Source organism: Dendropsophus ebraccatus, chromosome 4, assembly GCF_027789765.1.
Source record: "Dendropsophus ebraccatus isolate aDenEbr1 chromosome 4, aDenEbr1.pat, whole genome shotgun sequence".
In the NCBI taxonomy this organism is placed as follows: domain Eukaryota; kingdom Metazoa; phylum Chordata; class Amphibia; order Anura; family Hylidae; genus Dendropsophus; species Dendropsophus ebraccatus.
The window spans coordinates 17,240,173-17,264,790 of NC_091457.1; the positions used below are offsets into that span (position 1 = coordinate 17,240,173).

The window sequence follows — 24,618 nt, forward strand, 5'->3', positions numbered from 1 at the left end:
AAACTACAATTCCCATCATGGCTGGACACCCTTTGGCTACACAGGCATGATGGGAATTGTAGTGGTGCAATAGCTGTAGGACCGCAGGGTGTGCACCCAGTCTTATAGACCAGAGATCAGTGAACTTGCTGGCAAATTTGCTCATCTCCACTAGAGAGTTTTGATTGGAGGAGAGCAGAGGTAAGCTGCTGCTAGACAGAAGAAAAACAGAAGGGTCAGGCAGTTGTAATCCAATATGTGGCTCAATCACCAATATTAAAGGGGAACTCCAGAGAAAAATATTGTTTTCAAATCAACTGGTGTCAGAAAGTTAAATAGATTTGTAATTTATTTCTATTTAAAAATCTCTAGTCTTCTAGTACTTATCAGTTGCTGTATGTCCTGCAGGAAGTGGTGTATTCTTTCCAGCCTGACACAGTGCTCTCTGCTGCCACCTCTGTCCACGACAGGAACTGTTCAGAGTAGTTGCAAATCCCCATAGAAAACCTCTCCTGCTCTGGACAGTTGGAAGCAGAGAGCACTGCGTCAGACTGGAAAGAATACACCACTTCCTGCAGGACATACAGCAGCTGATAAGTACTGAAAGGCTTGAGATTTTTAAATAGAGGTAAATTACAAATCTTCACACCTTACTGACATCAGTTGATTTGAAAGAGAAAAAAAATTTGCTGGAGTACCACTTTAAGGCTGTATTAAGATTTATTTTTCTTTCTCTCTGTTTGTTTACCATGCTGTAGCGTGTCATCTATCACCCATAAGCCATCATGTCATCTGTTTAACCCTTTTTTTTTTTTTTTTTTTTTTTTACAGTATTCCTAATCGGGAATTTTATAGTCTTATATTATATCATTCTTTAGTAAACTGATGTGTACCGGCCCAATGACTTCAGGGGGCTCCATGTAATGCATAATGTTCCCTGTGGGGGCGCTGCAGGGAAATCGAGCTCTTGCTACCAGATTCACCCTCTGATTACAGCTGATCGCTTAACTTAAAGGGATCATCCAACCATCTTTAGCGATTCACTGATATATTCTGCAAGTCAGCCAGACTCCACAACTATTAGTCAGTCCTCCATGACTTCTCTTGTTTTTAGCATCTCGTCTTCCATTTCGGCAGCCATGCTCAACCCACGGCTGATGCAGAGAATTTGTTTAGACAGATTTCCAGCTCTTAAGTCTAATAATATGAATTAGGTAACTTCGGGGAGTGTAGGACGGAGCTGCGGGGAACACGTACATATTTTTTTAATAAAGGCGGGTATTCATTTACTGTCGAGACATTGCGAGAAGAACGTAAGCCGGCAGAAGCCGTACAGATAGATTGTATAGCTGCAATGATCTAATAAGCCTGTGTGCGGGGAACACAGGGATTCACAAGCTGTTCTCTCAGAAGCACTGGATGCTGTCTGGGGGTGCGGAGATTAGGATATAGCCTGTCACTCCACCTTACTGACTGATGAAGACGTTTCTGTACTGAGAAGACTTTGCTGAGGTGAAACAATCCACAACGACTACTATTGCTGTATTATAGCCTAGAAGTGTCGAACTTGCTGCTATGTCCCTACAGCACACTGGGTGCTGAGGATGAAGGTCATTTTCTTACCTTCATCCCCACATAACTGAAGTGTGAACTGGCTGATTACACTGGGGAGTAGTGGGGGTCGGAAGTGGAACTGTATCGGGGAATATGCCGGTAAGTGCAGGTGCAGGACTTAAGGGCCAGTTCATACTGAGTAAAACAGGCAGAATTGACATGTCAATTCTTTGAGTGGAGGCACATGAGGCATCCCATGGACACACTGAGTCAGGTGGGATTCCGAGAGGAGTGACGCAGATTTTTGCCTGTTTTTTTTGTGAATGGGCCCTTATGCTTGAAAAATAAGATAACATTTCAGTGGAGTGTCCCTTGAACTTCATTGTCAAGCTTTTCCACCCAAGATTCAGTGTACTGAGCAGTTTGGAGAGGAGTTTTGTCCTCCAAGGAGAACAGAACAATAGAGTTTCTGCTCAGTATTGGAGAGGCAGGAGGGGAAGGAGAATGGGGTTGCACAGTAATACAATACACTGGTGACTGTGATCATCTGCCGGGATCTGGCCCTGTAACCAATAAAGTTGAACAGATATGTATGCGGTAAGCTCCTGGGCTCCCCCTACTGGTCGCTACATACAGCCAGAACTTTATCAGCTAACAGAGTTTGTGAAAAGAGCAGGGTATTTTTATATGACATTAAATGGTTATCCCTAGATGTAAAGTTATCCCCTGTCCTTTGGATCTTAGGTTAAAAACCTACAAGCAATAACATGTACATAGTTAGCATCGTACAGTCTATACATTCTTCCAGACTCCCTAGAAAAGCATTGTGTTAGGCAATACTACAATATTACCTCTCCCCAGCCTGAAATGGCTGATAACTGGGGACAGTAGATTTTTTATTATGGAGAAGTGATGAAGTTTAGACATAGAGACGATACAGTCACTGAGTGCTTTGAGTGGTTTTTGTATTGCTTCAAGGTCTGATGGTCCCTGTAGGAAGCTCTTTATGTAGCTGATCATTTTGTGTACCGCTATTGATTCAATAAAACTAGTATCAGAGGAAGCTTAACCTCCGAGCTACAGAAATCTGATGCACATGCTGCAAAGTCTCCAAGGAACGAGTGAGGAGAGTGCGGTTATTATATGATGTGTATGAACGGAGGAGAACAGACTCCTCGTATTCATATCAGTAGATGAAGATTAAAACTGGATACAGGGCGAAGGGACCTCACATATTGAAGAAGCAATTTAAGGAGCGATAGAAACACTTAAAGGGGTTAGTCAATTTATTAAATTTTCACAATTTTAGATCAGGGGTTTAACACAAAAAAATCCTGATACTCAGCTGTTTAAAGAAACCATAAGTATTAAAAAGTTGCATAACCCCTTTAGGGTGCGTTCACACCTACAGGATCTGCAGCAGATCTGATGCTGTGTTCAGTTATTTAAATTAAATCTGCTGCAGAAAATCAGCTGCAGATCCTGTAGGTGTGAACGCACCATTAAAGGATATTCTAGCTGGACATTTACACAATTTGCGCAGAAATTAGGTTCCACCTCTAGGACCTGAACCTGAACCAGGATGAAAAAATAAAAGACAGAAACAGTGCCAATCGTGTCCCCATTTATGTTGTTGTTTGGCAGCTCAGTTCCATTGAAGTAAATACAGCTAAATTGTATTCTGTTTTTGGAAGAAAACATTTATGTTTTTTAATCCTGGATGACATCTCTCCCCCTTTGCCCACCCCTCTAACCTGGTGGCAGCTGCCAGAGATGGTCAGGAAGCCAAAAAGCCAAGTGGATATGCTGGAAGTGTCCCACATGGAAATACAAGGGTTTTACAAATATAGGTTGGTGACAAGATGGCTGACTCTTGTGACCCCAGGCCACCACTGGAGAAATGAAGCATTATGTTTGGTTCCTAATGGCTATAGAAACTTTTAAACCTGTTTTTTTATTAACCTTTTTATTCTTTAATTGTACAAAAACATTTTCTAAATTTGTGTCTTGGTTTTGCTCCTACATCCTCAACAGTTCGCTGTCCTCTATATCCTTGCCTATATCCTCTCTCCCCTGCAGACTCTGTGAGCTCTCCTTCTAGGTTTCTCTCCCACCCTGTCTACTATCTCAGCTAGTGTCTAAACCAATCCCCATATAACTTGCACAGATTTTGCTGCAGATTCACAGGGAAACTGACAACATATACATACTGTATTTCTGTGCTGCCAGTTTGCAGTTCCCTTTTACACCAGCATCGCATACATACCTTCAGTGCTGCTCTGTGATTCAATGTCTAAGTAAAAAATTATCTTTATTTCACGCTGGTCTGTGACACTGTCTGGCTACTGTTCTGTCTTCAGTCTTCCTCTTCTTGCAGAATGATTGACAGACGACTGTCAATCATTTTGAAGGAGGCAGGGCAGCCCGACAGCACAAAATAAAGTAAATTTTTTTTACAATGACATCTCATCACAGAGCAACACTAAAGATATGTTTGTGTTAGGTAACTGGAAACTGGCAGCACAGATTTAGACATACCTGTACTGTCAGTATCCCTTTAAATAGCAATTTATAGCGTTTCTTAATGTATTATTATAGGTGCATTAGCTCCATCAGAGGAGATTATAATTTCCTATATATTTAACCCCTGGTAATTATTGCCTCCTCTGTATACTTGCTCTTTTGCTCATCCACCTGGCTTTCTGACACTATGCAGACTATTTCTCTGTATTATTTATATGCAGACTGTTTCGTCCTGTATCTCTAATGCATCCTTAACTACATAACCTTTACTATTCATTGTTTGCAGAAATGTATCCGCTTTAACCCCAATGCCACTGTTTGGGTGGCGAAGCAGAGGATCTTATGCACTCTGAACCAGAGCCTGAAGGACGTTCTCAACTATGGCCTTTATCAGCCTTACAGCAATGGGAGAGACGGAAAGTTCCTCGATGAAGAACGGCTACTGCGGGAATATCCTCAACCTATGAGCAGAGGCGTACCATCCTTGGAGGTCAGTAAACTGGCTTCTTTTTTTTTGTTTTTTTTTAACTAACTTACCATAGGCCAGGGGTCCTCAACTGGCGGACCGCGGTCCGAACCCGGACCGCGGAGGCCAGCTGTCCAGACCCCTGGTCAGACCTCCAGACCGCCCCGGATACGGTCCGTTCCGGGACAGTTAGGAGGTCCCGCTCCCCACCGCACTGCCTCCCCCCCATAGGCGTACTGTCCTTTGGTTGCAGTATGCCTGTGGGGCTGGGGGCAGTGTCGGTCCGGCCCCCGGCTGATACTCGCTCTGTAGGGATGTCCTGGGGTTTCCCCAGCAGAGCGCGCCCCACTGACCTCAGTGTATGCCGTCTGCCTGCTCTACCGGAAGTACAGGCCAGCGGCGTACACTGAGGTCACTGGTGCGCGCTCTGCTGGGGAATCCCCGGGACATCCCTACAGAGCTCGTATCAGCCGGAGGCCGGACCGACAGTAGAAGAGAAGACAGGCGCAGCGGGGGAGCGAGGTGCTAGGTGAGTTGGGGTTTGTTTGTTTTTTTTTTTGTCTGGGGGCCATCTATAAGGGTATAGCGCACAGGGGGGCTATATACTACAGGGGGCTGTATACTACTGGGGGGAGATCACAGGGGGCTATACTCTACTGTGGGAGAGCACAGGGGGGCTATATACTACTGGGGGGAGAGCACAGGGGGCCTATATACTACTGGGGGGACCTCACAGGGGGCTATATACTACAGGGGTAAAGCACAGGGGGCTATATACTACTGGGGGGAGATCACAGGGGGAGAGCACAGAGGGCCTATAAATACTACTGGGGGGACCTCACAGGGGGATATATACTAGGGGGGGGAGCTCACAGGGGGGCTATATACTACTGGGGGGAGCTCACAGGGGGTCTATATACCACTGGGGGGAGCTCACAGGGGGCTATATACTACTGGGGGGAGCGCACGGGGGCTATATACTACTGGGGGGAGCTTACAGGGGGCTACATACTACAGGGGGAGAGTGCACAGGGGGGGCTATATACTACTGGGGGGAGCTTACAGGGGGCTACATACTACAGGGGGAGAGTGCACAGGGGGGGCTATATACTACTGGGGGAGCAACAGGGGGGGCTATATACTACCAGGGCAGTCACCCCCTTTGTACCTTATATCAAAGGGCTGGTGAGAGAGAAAAAATGCCAGTTTTCCCGCTAATAAGCAGCAATTCTGTATGTAAATAGTTGAACGTTTGTGAAACGATGTTCAGCTCGGACCTTCACCTGACTATAGACCCCGGTAAGTGGACCTTCACTAAAAGTTGTTGAGTACCCATGCCATAGGCGATGTAGACATCGTAAGGTGGGGGAAAATACCATGAACAGGACCCCACATTACTGTTACATTAAGCCGACAGTGTTGCTGTTCAGGATGCACATGTCCATTGAAAGTGATAGAGCCCCAAATAAAACCATTCCCCAGTGGTGGTTCCTTTCATAAAAACTGATTTGGGGGTCTCCCAGTAACTAGACCCCCATTCAGTACATTCAGTCCAAAGAGGGCAGCCCCTTTTAACATTTTTTTTTTTTAATTGACTCTTCAAAGTAATGACAATGTAATTTTTGGCCCTTACTGCTATTAAAATACTCAGAGAGTCCCCTCTAGATTCTAGATTCCCTTTCTGAAGACATTTTATACATACAGCAGTGGGTACAATGGTATTTACACAATGGAAAGCTGCCCTGAGCTTTATGGGTGGTGAGAGGAGAAAGGGAAGCCTTGATTTACCTTTCAGGCACAGCGTAGATCAACTTCATTAGGCAGACAGACTCCGCTTACAGGTACACAGCTCAGGCTCTCTACCCATCTGTCATGCTGAACTGTCCACTACATTGGTACAGGTGTAATATAACTGGTGCAGTAGGTAAGAGGAACAGTTGCCCATAACATTCAATCAGATTGGCAAGTCAGTTTTAAAAACATAGCTGGAAGCTTATTGGTTGCTATATGTAAAGCTCCGCATGTGCAAAGTCCATTCACTATCTTTTTTTTTTTTTTGCAGTTTCGGTATAAGAAAAGATTGTACAAGCAATCCAGTATTGATGAGAAACAGATCGCCAAGCTGCATACCAAGGTACGTGGAAGGTATATTATCCTAAATGAGTGCAGACTATAATCAGAGAATCATATAATAGTATAACATGTCATTATGGATATCAGTGATGGCAAAGACCTCATTATTCTGCTATCTGAAGGGAACACCAGGCCATTGTTCTAAGATCATGTGTCATTGCTAAAATACTAAGTGCCATTGTTCTATTGTTCTGGAACTAGAGACTGTTCTGCAACTCTAGAACAAATTGGGTCACGTTTAGGATAAATGCGTATTGTGTCTATTGTTCTAGAACTAGAGACTGTTCTGCAACTCTAGAACAAATTGGGTCACGTTTAGGATAAATGCGTAAGAATTTGCAGACAGAAGATCTTTACATATCTTCGTCACATACTGGGAATTTTTTTGCCCTGAAATTAACCTGCAATGTGGATGTTATAACCAATGTCAAATTTTCTTGTGGAAGAATGTCACCTTTTTAGTATAGAGGGGATGAAATCCTTTCGAAATCCACACCCCTTGCTGTGAGGTTACAGTAGTCTTGAACACTGTGGGGGACATTTATGAAGGCTGCACCACTGGTGTATGCCAGGGAGAAGGCGCAGATTCACCCCTTCTCCCTGGTGTATACCTGCTGTATTCTCCGATTGCCTTATGGGCACGGCAAGACGGGGGGTGGGGGTGGCCTTGTCCCTCGCCAGATGCATTATGATTTACGCCTACTCGCAGGCCTATATCATGGCGGAAATTTACACCTGCCCAGGAGCAGGTATACAGTACATTACTGTGCCCACTGTAAGACAAGTGCAGGCCGGGCCGCTTTCAATAAGGGGGTATACGCCTCTTGATGAATCCTGCAGGGCAGTTGGGTGTGGGGCCTAATATAAGACAAGTCTTTATAAACGTATATATATACAAGTACGACGGTCTTTATAAACGTCCCCCTGTGTCTCACTTCCCTGTAATCTGCTATTCACAATGCCTGTTGTTAAAGGGAACCAATCATGCTAAAGACAACGCTTAATACATCCCTAAATGCCCCACAGCACTGTTCCCAGACCTACAAGTAAATGCTGTGTTACCTATATGTCCCAAACAACAACTCTGTAAACCTCACCCATCTAGTCATGTGGACCGTCCGGAGCTCCTAAGTAGTCACAGCCGGTGGGAAATCTTGCCAGCAATCATGCCTTCCTTGCAACATCGAGGCATGATTGCTGGCAAGATTGCTTAGGGATAGCCCCTTCGTGACACTGCCGGCTCCTATAATCTGACGCTCCTAGGAAAGCATGATTGCTGGCAAGATTTCCCGCCAGCCCTGACTACTTAAAAGCTCTAGAACACCCATATGACTAGATCTACAAAGTAGTTTTTCGGAACATACAAGTAACACTCACAGCTATTACTTGAACAGGAACAGTGCTTGGGGCCATATAGCAACGTTTTTAGAGCTTTAAGAGCATTAACGTGATTGATTCCCTTTAAGCTCAGTCTGTTCCTGGTAACAGAGAGATCAGGAAAGAATACAGGAAGTGGGGGGCGGGCCTTAGCTTGCGCTATGTGCAACCCCAGCAAAGAGCGCTTATAAAGTCCTTCCCTGTAGTGCAGACAGCTAATTCATGATGGACACTGTGTAAGGGTGCTAACACACACGACACACGACAGCAGATCTGCAGCAGATTTGATGGTGCAGATTTGATGCTGTGTTCAGTTATTTACATCAAATCTGCTGCGTATCTGCAGCAGAAAATTCACTGCAATACGGTGTGTGGGAAGCTACCCTAATACTTAATTACCCCTGTGGTGGCGCTGCATGGAAATTGAAGTTTTACTGTAAGACTTTCCTAAAGATGACAGGGAGGAACCCCATGTGATCCCTATTTTCATAGGAGGATACCTTCAAGTTTTGATAACACTTAAAAAGTTTCCAGCTCCTCCAAATGATCTCCAGAACAATCACTGCCTCTATGACGTATGGATTACTTTGTTTAGAATGATGTGGGATGTGAATACATTTTGTACCACAACTATAATTTAATCCATTGTTGTTTCCCTGAAACATAATAACAAATCACTTCCGCCCATTTTATGTGCCGTCTCTTTGTCATTTCAGGCGAATCTGCGGAAGTTTATGGATTACATTCAGCACTGTTCAGTGGAGAAAGTCTGCAAAATGTTAGATCGGGGACTGGACCCGAATTACCACGATGCGGAAACTGGTGGTAAGGACACTGGAAGTAGTGGTGACATATAGGTCAAGTATTTTACAAGGTTTATCTATTGTTTCCAAACATTACTGTAAGTGCCTATATAAAGTGATTAGGCAATCTCTTGCAGCTGCCATAAGTAATGAATGGAGCAGCAGTGGGCACGCTACTTTGTTTTGAGAGTTCCCTTCTCCAGATTGTGGGGGCTTCCCGGAAGTCAGACCTCCATGATCATACATTTATCCCTTATCCAGTTGAAGTCTGAAGTGGGACAACCTCTTCAGACTCGTCTCTCAAAGGCAGGGCTGGAGGTGGAGAATATCCACCTGGGACCCCCAGCGACTAGTTACCCCAATCCCAGCATGATTTCTTTGAAACGCTCCAGAGTAAATCACAGCGCATCTTAGTAGTATTTCCTGTTTTGTGCTGCCTGTGGTTTGGGCTTCATGAAATGGCTGACAGGTTCCCTTTGAGATGGGGCATAGTCATCATATAACCTTAAAGAGATGCTGTCAATAGGTTTATGCTGTCCTGTCTAAGGGTAGCACATACTAGTGACAAGAGAAGCTGAACAGAATGATGTAACAAGAAGCCTGGCAAACTTTGTGTTTGCTCAATAGTCCTGGATATTCATGAGCACCAGCACACTCAGCCCACTGGCTGCTCATTGGCAGTTGTCTGTCTATACTGTATATAGGCAGACAGCTGTCAATCCACATTTGGAGGCTGCAGGGTGTGGAGCAGCACAAAGCCCATTCTTCTGCATATTAGGAGAACGGCTGAACAGAATAATGTAAGCAATACACTGATCTGTTCAGCATTTCTCTCACTGCTGTACTCATTTAAACCAGCCTAACCTAGTGACAGATTCCCTTTAAGGTTTTGCCCCTCCCTATAATCAGACATGAAGGTTGCAGAACTGTCACAATAAAGCACAGTTCTTCTCATCTATGATCAGTACTGACCAAACTTTGAACTCTCCAGAAATTCCCTGGGGGAATATCAATGTGATGGCATCTGTTCCTGTGGTGTCAAGAAATATGCAGATGACATGAGGACTTAACGTGACACTGTCACCTTAAACAAAACTTTTAATATGTAATAGAGATATGGTCAAAAATTTTGGTTGTTTGCGGCCTGGGTGTTCAGCTAAGCATGGTTCTCTACAACTTCCTCTTCTCTGTCGCTCTTTACTTTAGAAGACTGATGTCGGACACTATAGTAATTCTATGGCGTTCTTCTTCTGCATTGAGCTGGAGAGATGAGCCCTAAACCTAGAGCTTCTTCTGGCTTTAAATAGGAAATTTCAAAAGTTTTTTAAAGTGACAGTGACATTTAATGTCACTTTAAACAGAGTTTTGCCTGAAGGGTTTGATCCAGAAGGACAGCACGGGCACATTTAGATGTCTGCAGAGAGAAGTTTAAGTTCCTGGAAAAACTTAAAGGGGTTTTCTAGGTTTAGAAAAACATACCCCAACCCCCCACAAAAAAAGAGAATCCCACTAAGAAACATAAGTGTGGAGCAGTCCTGTAACAATAGTGTAATTTCTGCCTCTCCTCCCCTCTGCAGACACTCCGCTGTCTCTGGCTGCCCAACTGGACAACTCAGTAGAAGTTATTAAAGCTCTTCGCAATGGGGGCGCTCACCTGGACTTCCGGAGCAAGGAGGGGATGACCGCACTGCACAAAGCTGCCCGAGCAAGGACACAGACAGCCCTGGTGGTAAGTCCTCTGCTTATAATTATAGTCTATCCATAGCTAACTCCCATCTAATCGTACTCCCTGCTGCTTGAGGGGCATGCTCTGATTCATTTGCATTGTGGGAGATGTAGTATTTGTACCAGCTACTGCACAGAGTATATAGACTGTGTGTAACTGGTGAAGGCTGTGTATGGCCTAGGAGGCTATGTATGGCCTAGTCTCACCATTCCAACACAATCCCTTTAACGGGGTACTCCATAGGAAACAAATTGATTTCAGGTCAACTACTGCAATAAAGTTAGACAGACTTGTAATCTACTTTTATTTAAAAAATTTCCAGTACTTATCAGCTGCTGTATGCTCTGCATGAAGTAGTGTATTCTTTCCAGTCTGACTGTCTTTCTGCTGTCACCTCTGTCCAGAGCAATAGCAAATCCCTATAAAGAACTGCTCCTGCTCTGAACAGTTCCTGACACAGACAGTGGTGGCAGCAGAGAGCTTTCAAATTATATATCCAACTCTGTACAACCCCTATTTCCCAGCAGCGCCACAACAGGTAAAAACATTACACAATTCTTATTTAAACCGATGGGCTGATGAGGTAACGTATGGACTATACATACGGACCTGAATGGGGGGTTTTCTTATTGGTTCATTATCTTGATTAACTGAAGCAAGAAACTCGATGGCAGCCTGGCTACTATTCCCCATTCATCCAGCTGACAGCAGCATGAGTAATGGCCTGGATGTGTAGTGCGTGTTATCATCACCGCATAGCTGACATAGTTTCACAGCTGATGGGAAAACACATGTATTTGCTTCAAGATAAACTGGATTTCTAGTCCTCCGGGATCTAATTTAACACCAATGTTGTAAGAATTAAACCTGACATTATTATTGCATTGGGTTTTATGGAGACACGCCATGCACTTTGTGTGTATTACACAATAAATATAATATAAGCCTGTTTGTGACTAATACTTTCAGCTTATTGGTAACAATTAAAGGATCTTCAGGATCGGCTAATATGGCTGTGTATGACTGAATAACTTTAGATCCCCAAGTGACACATCAGAATATGGCTTTTAACTTTACTACCATTAAAATACAGGGGGCATTTAAAGCTGTAATACGGCCATTTTTACAGCTAAAGAAAAGCATGTAAGCATAGGCTAAAAAATCAGAATTAGTTTTGACTTTGGCACCCAAGATGTTTGCAGCATTGAGTCAGACCAGTAATATGGCTGGCTTTTTTATTGCTTCATCCTACATAAAAATTTTATTTCACTAAAAATATTTGTATACAGCTCCTATGCAGAACTATGTTCCTTCATGGTTACAGTCAAATTTCCATTTCCTACTTAGTATAGGTTAGTACGATGCAGAGAGGGGAGTAACAGGACTACGACTACACACAAGGTTTGTTGTAGTCTGTAACCATGGAGACCCCCAGCTCTGTCCAGGAGCTGTATACACAGAATTGTAAGATAGTTTCCCTTTAATATAAATGCATCTAACCTGCTGGTATAATATAGCACACAGGGTGCTGAGGATGGATGTAAGTTTCCTACCTTGATCCTTGGCACCATTTTGCTGAAATTTGCAGTGCACCGATCCACCCCGTCCTCCTAATGAATATTAATCTTGTGCTCTGCAGAGCATCATCCCAATATTTATTAGAAGGGAGGGGCCAGACATAGGGGGGTGATTCACTGAGGGTGGTAGCCCCACCCCCAGTGCACCTGAAATGAACTACTAAGGAACTAATAAAATAACCTTCATCCTTAGAGCACCGCGGCACTGTACAGGGACATATCAGCAGGTTTGGTGCTTCTAACCTGCTGATAGTTTCCCTAATGTATTGTAATGTTCCTGAGCTGTGACTCTGGAATTGTACCGCTCTGTGACTTAATCCAAAACCTGTACATGTGTTCCAGGTTTCACGCTAGTAAAATAAACCCTATAGCGATGATTCACGCACACAGCGGCACAGCGCTGCAGGCTGAAGACAGCTCCTCTATTCATTACCTGTTATTATGTCGCCGTGTAAAACGAATGATCAAAATATCTATTTAACTGTCGGCTCTTAAAAGCAGTGAAATGCTGCAATCAATAGATATGTCCTTAATGCCTGAGACAAATGTGAATCATCCCAATATTCCGAGAACTGGAACACATTGCTGCCGCTCCTAATCACTGTAAAATGAAGATGTTTAGTGACTGATGTGAAGACATGGGTGACCTTACAGGTCACAGGTCCGGGCCTAGGGGAGCTCAGCTGCTCTTTGCTTCTCTGCTGCAATTATAGATTGAAATAGTACTGCCGCCTATAGAAACTGGACAGAGATCACTGCAAGTCGGAGAGTGAAACACATAACAAAGCCGTTGGGGGTCCTAGTACTGAAAACCGACTGATCAACAAGGCAGAGATTGTTGCTTTAGGGCAGGGGTAGGGAACCCTGGGTCTCCAGCTGTTGCAAAACTTCAACTCCCATCATGCCTGGACAGCCACAGCTTTAGCTAAGGCTGTTCAGGCATGATGGGAGTTGTAGTTTTGCAACAGCTAAAGAGCCAAGGTTCCCTACCCCTGCTTAAGGGTATATAGTGTCTCTCAGTGTCACTGCTTCTCTGTACTATGGAGCCACTTTAGTGCTCTTCAAAGACTACTCCTGTAGGCATTCATTGTACCGTGGCACGTTGGTTTGAGTCATTATAACCCCAGTCTGGCTGGGACTTGTGGCTGCAATATGGATGCAAACACACGGCCGTTGTACTTACTGCCATTACTTTGAAAGTAAACTCCCCCCCCCCCCTCCCGCCGCGCAGATAACCCTGTACTCCTCTCACTAAACCTTTTGTTTCTGATCTCCATCTCATCCGTCTGTGACGTTGTGACTTCTTTCAGTCTTTGCTCTTTATCTGGATCCCTACATCTTCAGGGAGGTCTGTCGGCTCTTCTCCTGTCTTCCCTCACAATCGCAGCCTGCCTCATCCTTCCACTGTCCTCTTTTTCACATCTCCGGTTAAGATTCTACTTCTCTGTTTTACTGGCTCGAGGCAAAAAAATCTCCAAATAAATCATTAATATTAATATTATATGAGGAAAGAGGGGGCTGCCTTCCTGACATAGAAACTGAAAAACTCTGCATGGCCTTAAAGGGGTTATCCAGTGCTACAAAAACATGGCCACTTTTCCCCCTATTGTTGTCTCCAGTTCAGGTGCAGTTTGTAATTAAGCTCCATTTACTTCAATGGAACTGAGTTTCAAAACCTGCACCCAAACTGGAGACAACAGTAGGGGGAAAGTGGCCATGTTTTTGTAGCGCTGGATAACCCCTTTAACCTCAAGTCTGGGAAGCTCATAGTACAAGTAAAGTCTAAGTGACTGCAGGCTCTCACCTGTTCTGCTGTGCCACTGCAGATGTCTGAAAAAAACACCACGCCACAGTCTGACTTGTTTTTAAGCCACCTGCAGTATTGCCCCAGTTATTTAACATGGATGTAGCTCTGTCAGTCCTTACATCAGAGCTATAGACCTCATAGAACAACTAAGGTTTTGCTAAAGTCAGTGGGGTCAAAGTGACTGCAGTCTCTCCCCTGTTCTTCTGTGCCTCTGTGGATGTCTGGGAGAATACACCCTACCACAGCCTGCCCTGTTTATATGCCACCTGCAGTATTGCACCAGTTATTTAGCATGGATAGGTCTTTGGGTCCTTATGGTGTTACTCCACTACCTTTCACTGATTCTGACGGCTATGAATGTGCAATGTGCATGGAATTATGGTTCCAATCCATATTTCAAGTCTTTCCAGCTCAGCACCTCAATGGGTGCTGAGCTGCAGTAACCCTACTCCACCACTACACAAAGTATGGAGCTGTTTCTGCCCCATTCAGTGTGTATATTCTGGATCTGCAGCTCTGTTCACCTCTTCCTGCTTAAAGGGGTATTCAGTGCAACAAAAACATGACCACATTCTTTCCGATAAAGCACGACTCTTGTCTCGAGTTCAGGTGTGGTTTGCAATTAAACTGCATTCACTTCAATGGAACTGAGCAGCAAACCCCACCCAAGCTGGAGACAAGAGCGGGGCTGTCTCTGGAAGAAAGTGGCCTTGTTTTTGTAGCGCTGGATAACCCCTTAAATGGGACAGAACTGCAAGGGAGGAAGTAGCTTTCTTCCAAAAACAGCACCACCCCTGTCATCAGTCTGTGTGTGGTATTACAATTCCTCTCCACATTAATGGAACTGAGCTGCAATACCACACACAACCTGAATATAAGAGTGAAAGCAGCTATACCTTTTTAATCCTGGATAACCCCTTCAATAAAAAACGATACAACCAGGAGCCCGGGATGTAAATGCAAGAAATAGAAAGGCATTTTATTGGATTTTTAACAAAAAATATTGTAGCCGTTTAATTGTAACCCACGAGACGCAAGCCCTGAATAGTTTCTGTCAGAAATTTCTAGAAATGCTTTATTGTATTTTTTCCTGCTTATATACCTGCATCCAGTCAGTGTATGGCCTCCATGGGACCTCCGCCTTCACATACGCGCTGTCTTCCTGGCAGGTTTGTTTAGATATTTGTCAGATGAAGTGAACACAATCACATTTATATAGAGTAGGGTATCCCTCATCGTATCTAAGAATAATAGATACAACAAGTGTACCGGGGTTCTGAGTAATCACTGCAGCCATTGTTATAGGGGAGGATGAAAGACGGTACTCTGTATATCAGGTGGTGCACCTGGTAGGAGTAGTCCCAGAGCAGTAGAATAGAAGAACCCCGGCACTCACCAAATGAAAAACAGTTTATTTATTGGTGGAAATCAAGCAAGTACAAAGAGTCTCCATATACCTGCTTGATTTGCATCAATAAATAAACATTTCTTCATTTAGTAAGTGCCGGGATTCTTATATTCTATTGTTATAGGGGGGTCTGCCTATAGGAGATAGATAGATAGATAGATAGATAGATAGATAATAGATAGATAGGAGATAGATAGATAGATAGGAGATAGATAGATAGATAGATAGATAAATAGATAGGAGATAGATAGGAGATAGATAAATAGATAGGAGATAACAAATAGATAGATAGATAGATAGATATAGATGATAAATACAGTAATAGATAGAAGATAGATACAGTAATAGATAGATAGATAGAGGAGATAGATAGGAGATAGATGATAGATTGATCTCCTATCTATCTATTACTGCATCTATCTATCTATCTATCTATCTATCTATCTATCTATCTATCTCCTATCTATCTATCTATCTATCTATCTATCTATCTATCTATCTATCTCCTCTCTCCTGTCCTCAGTATTAGGCTGCCGGCCTCCCCCGTTCTCTGGGGTATATAATGATGATGCTTTGCAGGTTGCTGACCCCCGGGGTCACTGGCGGTGTCGCTGAGCGCTCTTGTTCTCTTCCTCATCTCTCGGTATCAGGTTCTCCTCCAGGGTTTCTCGTGGCCTGAATATAATTCCATATATTTCTGCTCTTTACTGGGTCACCTGTCTTGAAATCTTCCATTAGCTTCAATGTTTCTGGCAATATTCTCCATTTCGCTGTTCCCTTCTGTGAATGTACCAGGTGAAGAATAAGAAGGGTAATTGCAGCTTGCCGGGGCCGTGAGCTGTTACCAGCACATTACATGGCCGATCCGGACTCCTCTATTCTATAAATGAGGGTCACTAAATGGATTTACTGTTTGGATGCAATTACATCCTATGGTTAAGACGCTGCACCTCGGCGCTGAATTATTCAGATTGCAGCTCCTGCCTGTGAAGTAGGCCGCTCCTCTGAGAAAATGTATGTATAGGAAATAGTATAACGTTAGAGACGGAGGGAGCCGATGTAATAGTTATGTTACCGTGTGTCTTTTCTTTCTTACTTAGCACACGGATTGTAATACTTTGCACCAACCTTAGAATTGGCATTGAATGAACCGCTATGTTGGAGTGAAGCGCTGACCCATGGGCTTCTTCTGACTCAGAACACTTTTGATATGTCCAAATGACAGGGACATTTTTATGTACACTCAGACAGACTGAGAGTGCATGTATATAGAGGAGTTGTGAGGAATAGCTGATATTGGAGATATTGGAGTGTAATGTGTTCTCCATGCTAATGCAATTGCTTTACCATTTATTATATCTTATTATATGCAGACTCTTCTGGAGTTGGGCGCTTCCCCTGACTACAAGGACAGCCGAGGACTGACCCCCCTGTACCACACCGCCATGGTGGGTGGAGACCCCTACTGCTGTGAGCTCTTGCTGCATGAACACGCCACAGTAGGGTGCAAAGATGAGAACGGCTGGCAGGAGATCCACCAGGTGAGGCGCCATGTATCTCCTTTATATACTCCATATACATGACTTAGTAATGTATTATTATAGGTGGCAAATCTTTTCAGCTGCAACCCATCTATACAACCTAGGAAACACCTGTGATACACTATTGATACTTGTTTGGTTCCTGTTATTCATTGATCATTTATATAATGGAAATCATCTCTCGGAAGTGAAGTTATGGAGTGCATTGGCCTGTACTCAGCTTATCTGAATCAATGTCAAACATGGTGGACAGAGAATCTGTCTCCTCTGATGAGACTATAGAGTTTGTGGTGTCCTCTATTGTCGCCCTGTCAGGTCTGTAGTCAGCACCAACTTTCTGTGCAGGTGGATTTTATCCTGGTTAAACAGGAAACCTATGCTTTAATTGACCTTATAAACTGGGCTGTGTCCTTACACCCTACTGTGACGGTACCTGATCATCGCTGACAGTACCATACTGTACAGGGACACATCTTTTAGGTACTGGTATCACCTGCTAGTTTATTAGGCCTAAGTTAGGCTCCGTTCACATGGAGCAAAAATGGCAGAATTCCGCGGCAGCCTCCCTGTCATAATGACAGTCTATTGGAGGCTCGCTATGCCTCCTCTCTCTCTCTTCGCTGAAGAATGAACATGAGAGAGGAGGCACACGAGCCTCTCATAGACTCTGGCGACGGGATTCCGCGACTGAGAATTCCGCCAGTTCTGCTCCGTGTAAACGGAGCCTTACATGGAAAGGTTTTATATATTTTTTGTGGAATAAGTGTTTACTGTAATAGACCAGACCACCAAAACAAATTCAGACCTCAGACCAGACCCTCAAATACATTCAGATCCCAAAACAGATGATTGAATGCATGCATATCCTATACAAGACACCAAAAAAATTCACGATCCCTTAGTTAAATAAGACTAGAGAGTTGCGCAACTCATGCATGCTTTGGGCCGTCCGAACCTTAACGTGCTGCATTAGCGGTGGCTGGAGAGGTTGGATGCAGCTAAAGGGAGTCCTGGAAAACACGCATACAGCCAAATGCCACGGGCTGTACCCATGTTTTACAGGCAGCCTTAGGGCTGCATCACATGCGGCATGTTTGGGTTTGGTTCTACCAAAGCATGCACGAGTTGCGTTCATCTCTTAATTTTAAACAACCTTTGAGTTAAGGGCCCCAACCCAGACCCTTTCATTATGATTCCAGACCTTTAAATAAATGCAGCCTCCAGATCAGACTCCTAAATTTATACAGACCTCAGATCAGATCTGTAATTTCAGATACCAGAACCAGGCTGATATACTTACACTTCACTCCCGGGCTCCTCATCAGGTGCAGATGTTTTGTCCAAACTCTCGACAGCATCAAGACTGGTGTGGAGGCCCCTGTGAAGAGGAGCCTGGGAGCAAGAATACAGGCCGGTATGCCAATAGATAGTGGTCATACAGTGGAATGTTAAAGGCAGTGGTCGGACTGAGGTATCTGGGGACCACCAGAGGAAATGATCCTGGAGGCCTATCAATGAAGAACCAATGTCAGTCAGTGTTTGTGCGGGTTCTAAAGCTGGGGGCCCACCGGAGGATTCTCCGGTCCTTTGGTGGGCCTGTTCGACACTGGTTGAAGGGGTAGGGGTAGTTAAGCAAAAATTTTATTTTTCCTTTCAAATCAACTGGTGCCAGAGATTTGTAATTTACTTATATTAAAATCTCAAGTCTTCCAGTACTTATCAGCTGCTGTATTTCCTGCAGGAAGTTGTGTATTCTTTCCAGTCTGCAGAGCAGGAGAGGTTTTCTATGGGGATATTCTACTACTCTGGACAGTTCCTGACAGATTGGAAAGAATACACCACTTCCTGCAGGACATGCAGCTGCTGATAAGTACTGTTAGAATGGAGATTAGAAGTAAAATAGAAATCTGTATAACTTTCTGACACCAGTAAAATTGGAAGGAATTTTTTTTTTACCCGTTTATAGACTGGCACTTTGAGTGGCGATGGGCATCCTGCATGTCTGGGGAGTCACATGTGGCCACCCATAATATAATCCGCCTTTGCAGGGGTATCCCATTTATAAGACATACTTACTGCAGTACTTGCTGTCAGAGATGCATTGTGTGCCGTGCTGGATACATTTTGTTATTCTTCAGTTATTAATGGTTTCTATATGTTTTCCTTGGCGCTCTGCCATCACTTTAGCACCTTGTTCCTGCATATTGCAGCTCATTATCCTGTCCGCCTCTATGGCAGATATATGAGGTGCGCCAGTAAAGAGCATCATCAGCTGATCGCATTTGTTTGGCGGTAAACATGACATTACTACGGATGTAGGGGCTGTTAATATGCCAATGTTATGTTCTTGGCAGAGGATTTATTTGTATCCTCCTCCATTCATGGATTCATCTAGATAGCAGTTCATGGTCTGCACTGGGATTTATGCTCCGGCTGCAGAGAGACGATTACACATTGACTATCACTGTCAGCTCCAGCAAGGACGCAAGGCGAGGAAGCCAGGTCACGGTATGGGATACGGCCATCATTTGTCTTACGCTATAACAACATAATGTACTCTTAATTAAATACGTCGGCTCCGGAGCCCTGGACCTGTATACCAGGAATCCACTGCTAATGGGATCATTTTCTCTCCACGTCCTGCCAAGTCCTCCGTCCGCTCTCCACATCTACGTCCATTAACGGAGATACTCCGTGTGAAGCTAATAGTGCTCAATATACCCACAGTCACAGTGGGCCAGCTGCCATTTTACACGCTGAACTGAGACACGAAAGATTAGCGTATAAGTCTCACTAGATAGGAAAGTGGAAGACGACAACCCCAGTCTCTTAAAGGGAACCTGTCACATTGTGTGTGCAGTCCGGTCTATTAGCATAATCATGTTATAGAGCAGGAGGAGCCAAGTAGATTGTTATATAGTTTATTGGGAACATTAATGGTGCGCTTACACAGGCAGATTTATCTGACAGATTTTGGAAGCCAAAGCCAGAAATGGATTTTAAAAGAGGAGAAATCTCAGTCTTTCCTTTATGACCCGTTCCCTGTTTATGGCTTTGACTTCAAAAATCTGTCAGGTAAATCTGCCTGTGTAAACACACCATTGTTCATGTAAATATCTGCTTATCCTTGGATAAGTAGTCAAGTGGGTGGTCTTATTCAGTGATTAACAGTTATCTGTGTTTGTGTGCAAATAAAGAAAGCTGTCAGTCACTGATTAGGACCGCCCACTTGCCCACCACCCAGATGATTTACATGAATAATTGACAAATTATCCTAAAACTTTTCCCATAAAACTATATGTTCGTCTCCTTCTCTACAAGGCGCGCTTCACACTACATTTTTGCAAAAACGGATGGAGAAACAGATGCATTTGTGTGCATCCATTTTGATGGAAGTCAATGGAAGAAAAACATATCAACACGTATTCACACAAATGCATACATTTTTTTCATCAGGTTTTTTTTTTTTTTTTTTTTTGCAGAAACGTAGTCTAACATGATGTCCGCAGAGTGGACTGCATACACAGTGGGATGGCTGTCCAGGCATGATGGGAGTTGTAGTTTTAGCTTTGGCTGTCCAGGCATGATGGGAGTTGTAGTTTAGCAACAGCTGGAGAGCCAAAGTTCCCTACTCCTGCTGTAGCTTATCTGTCCAAGTAGCAGAAAATGTGTAATCTTAGTGTGATCAGGTGTCAAAGAGGAGTTGCGGCCTCCTCCTTGGTTCCTCCTCCCACTTCCTTTTGAAAAATAATTTCATATCGACCTCCAGTCCTGACAGATTCCCTTTAAAGGGATACTTCAGAGGAAATATATTTTCAGATCGACTGATGTTAGAAAGTTATATAGATTTGTTATTTACTGTAACTTTAATAATCTTAAGTCTTCTGGTACTTATCAGCTGCTGAATGTCCTGCAGGAAGTGGTGTATTTTTTCCAGTCTCATACAGTGCTCTCTGCTGCCACCTTTGTCCAAATCTGAAGCATGTATACGATGGGATCAGGCAACATAGCTATTGGCCGACCACTATTGAAAAATGTATTACCATATTAAGAGTCGGCTTAGATGTGGTGGATTTCCAGTGTGTAGTATAATATATTGGAATTATATAGCAATTTAAATTATACAGTGTAGACTTCATGGAAGAAAAGAGCCTGCAGAGTATATACTTTATTCCACGTCGCCCTCATTGCTATTGAATTGCTGAGTATTTCTCTTAATTGATAAAAAAAAAAAAAAAAAATCACAGTTGATTTTTAAAAACTCTTCATGAGAATCCAGAGTAAAATCCAGTTGTGCACTTCTACAGTAAATCTGCATAACAATCTATGTTATGGATTAGGATACTGAATACCTAAGCCCTGTAGCTGGGGATAGTATGTACGTTAGATACATATGGAGATATAGATATATTTATTGTGCCTTAGTATCTCCTTGCTGTGTACATGTTACATTGGGCAGTACAGCTCTGTATAGACAGCTGGTTACATAAGGCTGAAGGCGTCTTGCTTTAGGGGTCATTCACTCGTTCCCTGCATGCTCCATATATACCGCTGATGTGCTACAGAACAGACTTCGGAACTCCCGACATCATCATTAATGATATGATTGAACTATGAGGGACGAGCCGACCGTTCCTGCGGCTCAGTGTGGCGGGCATTCATGGTGGGGCATTTCTAGCCGTCTGTACCATTCAGCTTCTGCATAAAACATTCATCCTGCCGTGTGACTTGTCTTATGCTGGAGACTTTCTCCTGGTAAATAATGAATGAGGATCCTGTTGGGTGAGTATCCCCGGCTCCGTACACTGGGCCTTTGGCAGCCTCTACTGGTGTAGATGTCTCACAGCACCTCTTCTATATACTCTACACATCTACTTCTCAGCTACAGACAACTTTCCCTAAATACCTCAATAGCAAATCCAGTCACTGAAAGAAGATCTAATAACTACAAAACAACTTTACAAGCAGGTAAAAATGCTGAAGGCTATGAAGCTGTAAAAGGGAACAGTGGCAAAATCCACTCGAGTTTTGACGGAGAAACTGCACAGATCTCTGCAGCAAAATCCACACTTTGCCTTAAACAACTTCTCACTTTGAGTTCAGTGGCAGACATGCCACTTTTTCCGTTTTGTCCTGCTAGTTCCTGCCCTTTGATATCAGTCAGAGCTTTGTGATTTGCATCTTCAGTGCAATACAACTTAATTCTGTTGAAGGTGAACAGTGGGCAAAAGATTATCACAAAGAATAATGTCCTTTCTCCTAATGGACAACACAGAAGGATTAGCTTGGGTACATGTAAGGTAGCTAGATAAGTATAGCTTGAGTAGAATAGGTTAAAGGGCTGTCTTGGGGCCTTGCCTAATAAGTGCAAAACTCTGCCGGGATAACTTGTAGTGTGACTTGTGTAGAGGAGGAATCTTTTACTGACGTTTAAGACTGAGACTGAAGAAGAAGAAGACTGCCTCTTGCCAGCAGAACCCACAGAGTGTCAGGTCTTTTAGTACAAGTCCCAGGTTTGAACAACTGGGTATATCTAACCCCTTAAAGTTTCCTGAGTAGGTTGAGCAGGTTCCAATGGAGTACTTCAGCTTATGCTTTTTGCTCCACTGCAGACTAATCCCTATTTCTGGGTAGTCTTGACTAGATCTGAGATGGTTATCCCTGGCGTAGGCAAGGTGTATCCCAGGTGACAGTTACCCCACCTTTGGATTTTGCTCTGCGTACTTGTCTTCTAACAAACTCCAACAAACTAACTAAAGACCCCCCCACCAAGAACTAACTATTGTAAATAGGGCTACATTCGTAAGTCAAAAATACACAGAGACAGATCTGCATGGTAATCCCACTTTAGCGTGTCTACAGGATTGGGAATAATATGCTGATCAGTGGGGATCTGACCCCAAGATCGGGAAGAAAATTCTCCCTGAAATGAATGATTGGTCAGAACTGTCATGGTGCTTCCAATCATTGCAGAGCATAGAAACCCCATAGACCAGTGAGGCAAACCACAGCTGAGGAGGCAATTTTAATAAAATTGACTATAAGCAACACAATCCTGTCCCTGGCCTCAGCAATCTTTGGTTTAGGAACATTATTGACTCATTTTATACTTAAATTAATGTTATACAGAGTTTAAGAGACAAATCAAGGGTAGACTGAGCAATAGTTTTTATTTTTACATGGACTTCCACCACAGATGGTGAGGCCCCGGCATCCTCTTGGTCGGTCTGGTGAGGCCCCGGCATCCTCTTGGTCAGTCTGGTGAGGCCCCGGCATCCTCTTGGTCAGTCTGGTGAGGCCCCGGCATCCTCTTGGTCAGTCTGGTGAGGCCCCGGCATCCTCTTGGTCAGTCTGGTGAGGCCCAGGCATCCTCTTGGTCAGTCTGGTGAGGCCCAGGCATCCTATTGGTCAGTCTGGTGAGGCCCCGGCATCCTCTTGGTCAGTCTGGTGAGGCCCCGGCATCCTCTTGGTCAGTCTGGTGAGGCCCAGGCATCCTATTGGTCAGTCTGGTGAGGCCCAGGCATCCTATTGGTCAGTCTGGTGAGGCCCCGGCATCCTCTTGGTCAGTCTGGTGAGGGCCAGGTATCCTCTTGGTCAGTCTGGTGAGGCCCAGGCATCCTATTGGTCAGTCTGGTGAGGCCCCGGCATCCTCTTGGTCAGTCTGGTGAGGCCCCGGCATCCTCTTGGTCAGTCTGGTGAGGCCCCGGCATCCTCTTAGTCAGTCTGGTGAGGCCCAGGCATCCTCTTGGTCAGTCTGGTGAGGCCCCGGCATCCTCTTGGTCAGTCTGGTGAGGCCCCGGCATCCTCTTGGTCAGTCTGGTGAGGCCCCGGCATCCTCTTGGTCAGTCTGGTGAGGCCCCGGCATCCTCTTGGTCAGTCTGGTGAGGCCCAGGCATCCTATTGGTCAGTCTGGTGAGGCCCAGGCATCCTATTGGTCAGTCTGGATAGGACCAGGCATCCTATTGGTCAGTTTGGTGAGGCCCAGGCATCATTTTGTTCTGTTGGGTGAGGCTCCAGCAGAAAAAGTTTAAGAAGCACTGAATAGACAATGAATAGAAAGGTAATACCACATGCACGGTCCATTCCATTAAAGGGGTTATCCAGCGCTACAAAAAACATGGCCACTTTTCCCCCTACTGTTCAGGTGCGGTTTGCAATTAAGCTCCATTTACTTCAATGGAACTGAGTTTAAAAACCCCACCCAAACTGGAGACAACAGTAGGGGGAAAGTGGCCATGTTTTTGTAGCACTGGATAACCCCTTTAACTCCAGGGGATATTTCACCTTTGTTCTATGAATCAATGGGGGTCCTAGTGGTTGGACCCCAACTGTTCAGTTTGTTATCTCCAATCATGTCACTAAATACGTTTTTACATGTGCCATATGTGGCATAATAGGGCCACATACAACATAATACATCACACCACATGCTACACTAACATTCCTACATTTTCAATCAGTTCAGAGGGGCAGGGGGCAGGCCGGATAACGCGGCAGTGCTCTTAACAGTGCTCCGGAGCGGAGTTTACTCCAACTAACAGCACGGGACCGGTGGTGAGGAGGAAGGTAAGACACATACCTTCCTCCTCAGCGTCCCGGGCTGTAAGGGGCTATCAGCAGGTTAGATTCATCTAACCTGCTGATAGTTCCCCTTTAACATCAGAAAGTTGTAAGTTTTTACATTCTTTTCGCATGGTGTATTATAAATTTGGTAAGTAATTGAC

The 24,618-nt window shown here is 44.2% G+C and overlaps 1 protein-coding gene across 10 annotated transcripts in view; it reads left to right on the forward strand.

The window, feature by feature from the left end:
• The window catches only part of SHANK2 (SH3 and multiple ankyrin repeat domains 2), a 412,049-nt gene that overhangs the window by 104,922 nt on the left and 282,509 nt on the right, over positions 1-24,618 (forward strand). For all 10 annotated transcript variants that reach the window (XM_069965179.1, XM_069965178.1, XM_069965182.1 and 7 more), the window contains exons 3-7: positions 4,343-4,546; positions 6,585-6,656; positions 8,749-8,857; positions 10,413-10,564; positions 16,727-16,894. In XM_069965179.1, the coding sequence (XP_069821280.1) occupies positions 4,343-4,546; positions 6,585-6,656; positions 8,749-8,857; positions 10,413-10,564; positions 16,727-16,894 (705 nt within the window). The remainder of the gene's footprint in view (positions 1-4,342; positions 4,547-6,584; positions 6,657-8,748; positions 8,858-10,412; positions 10,565-16,726; positions 16,895-24,618) is intronic.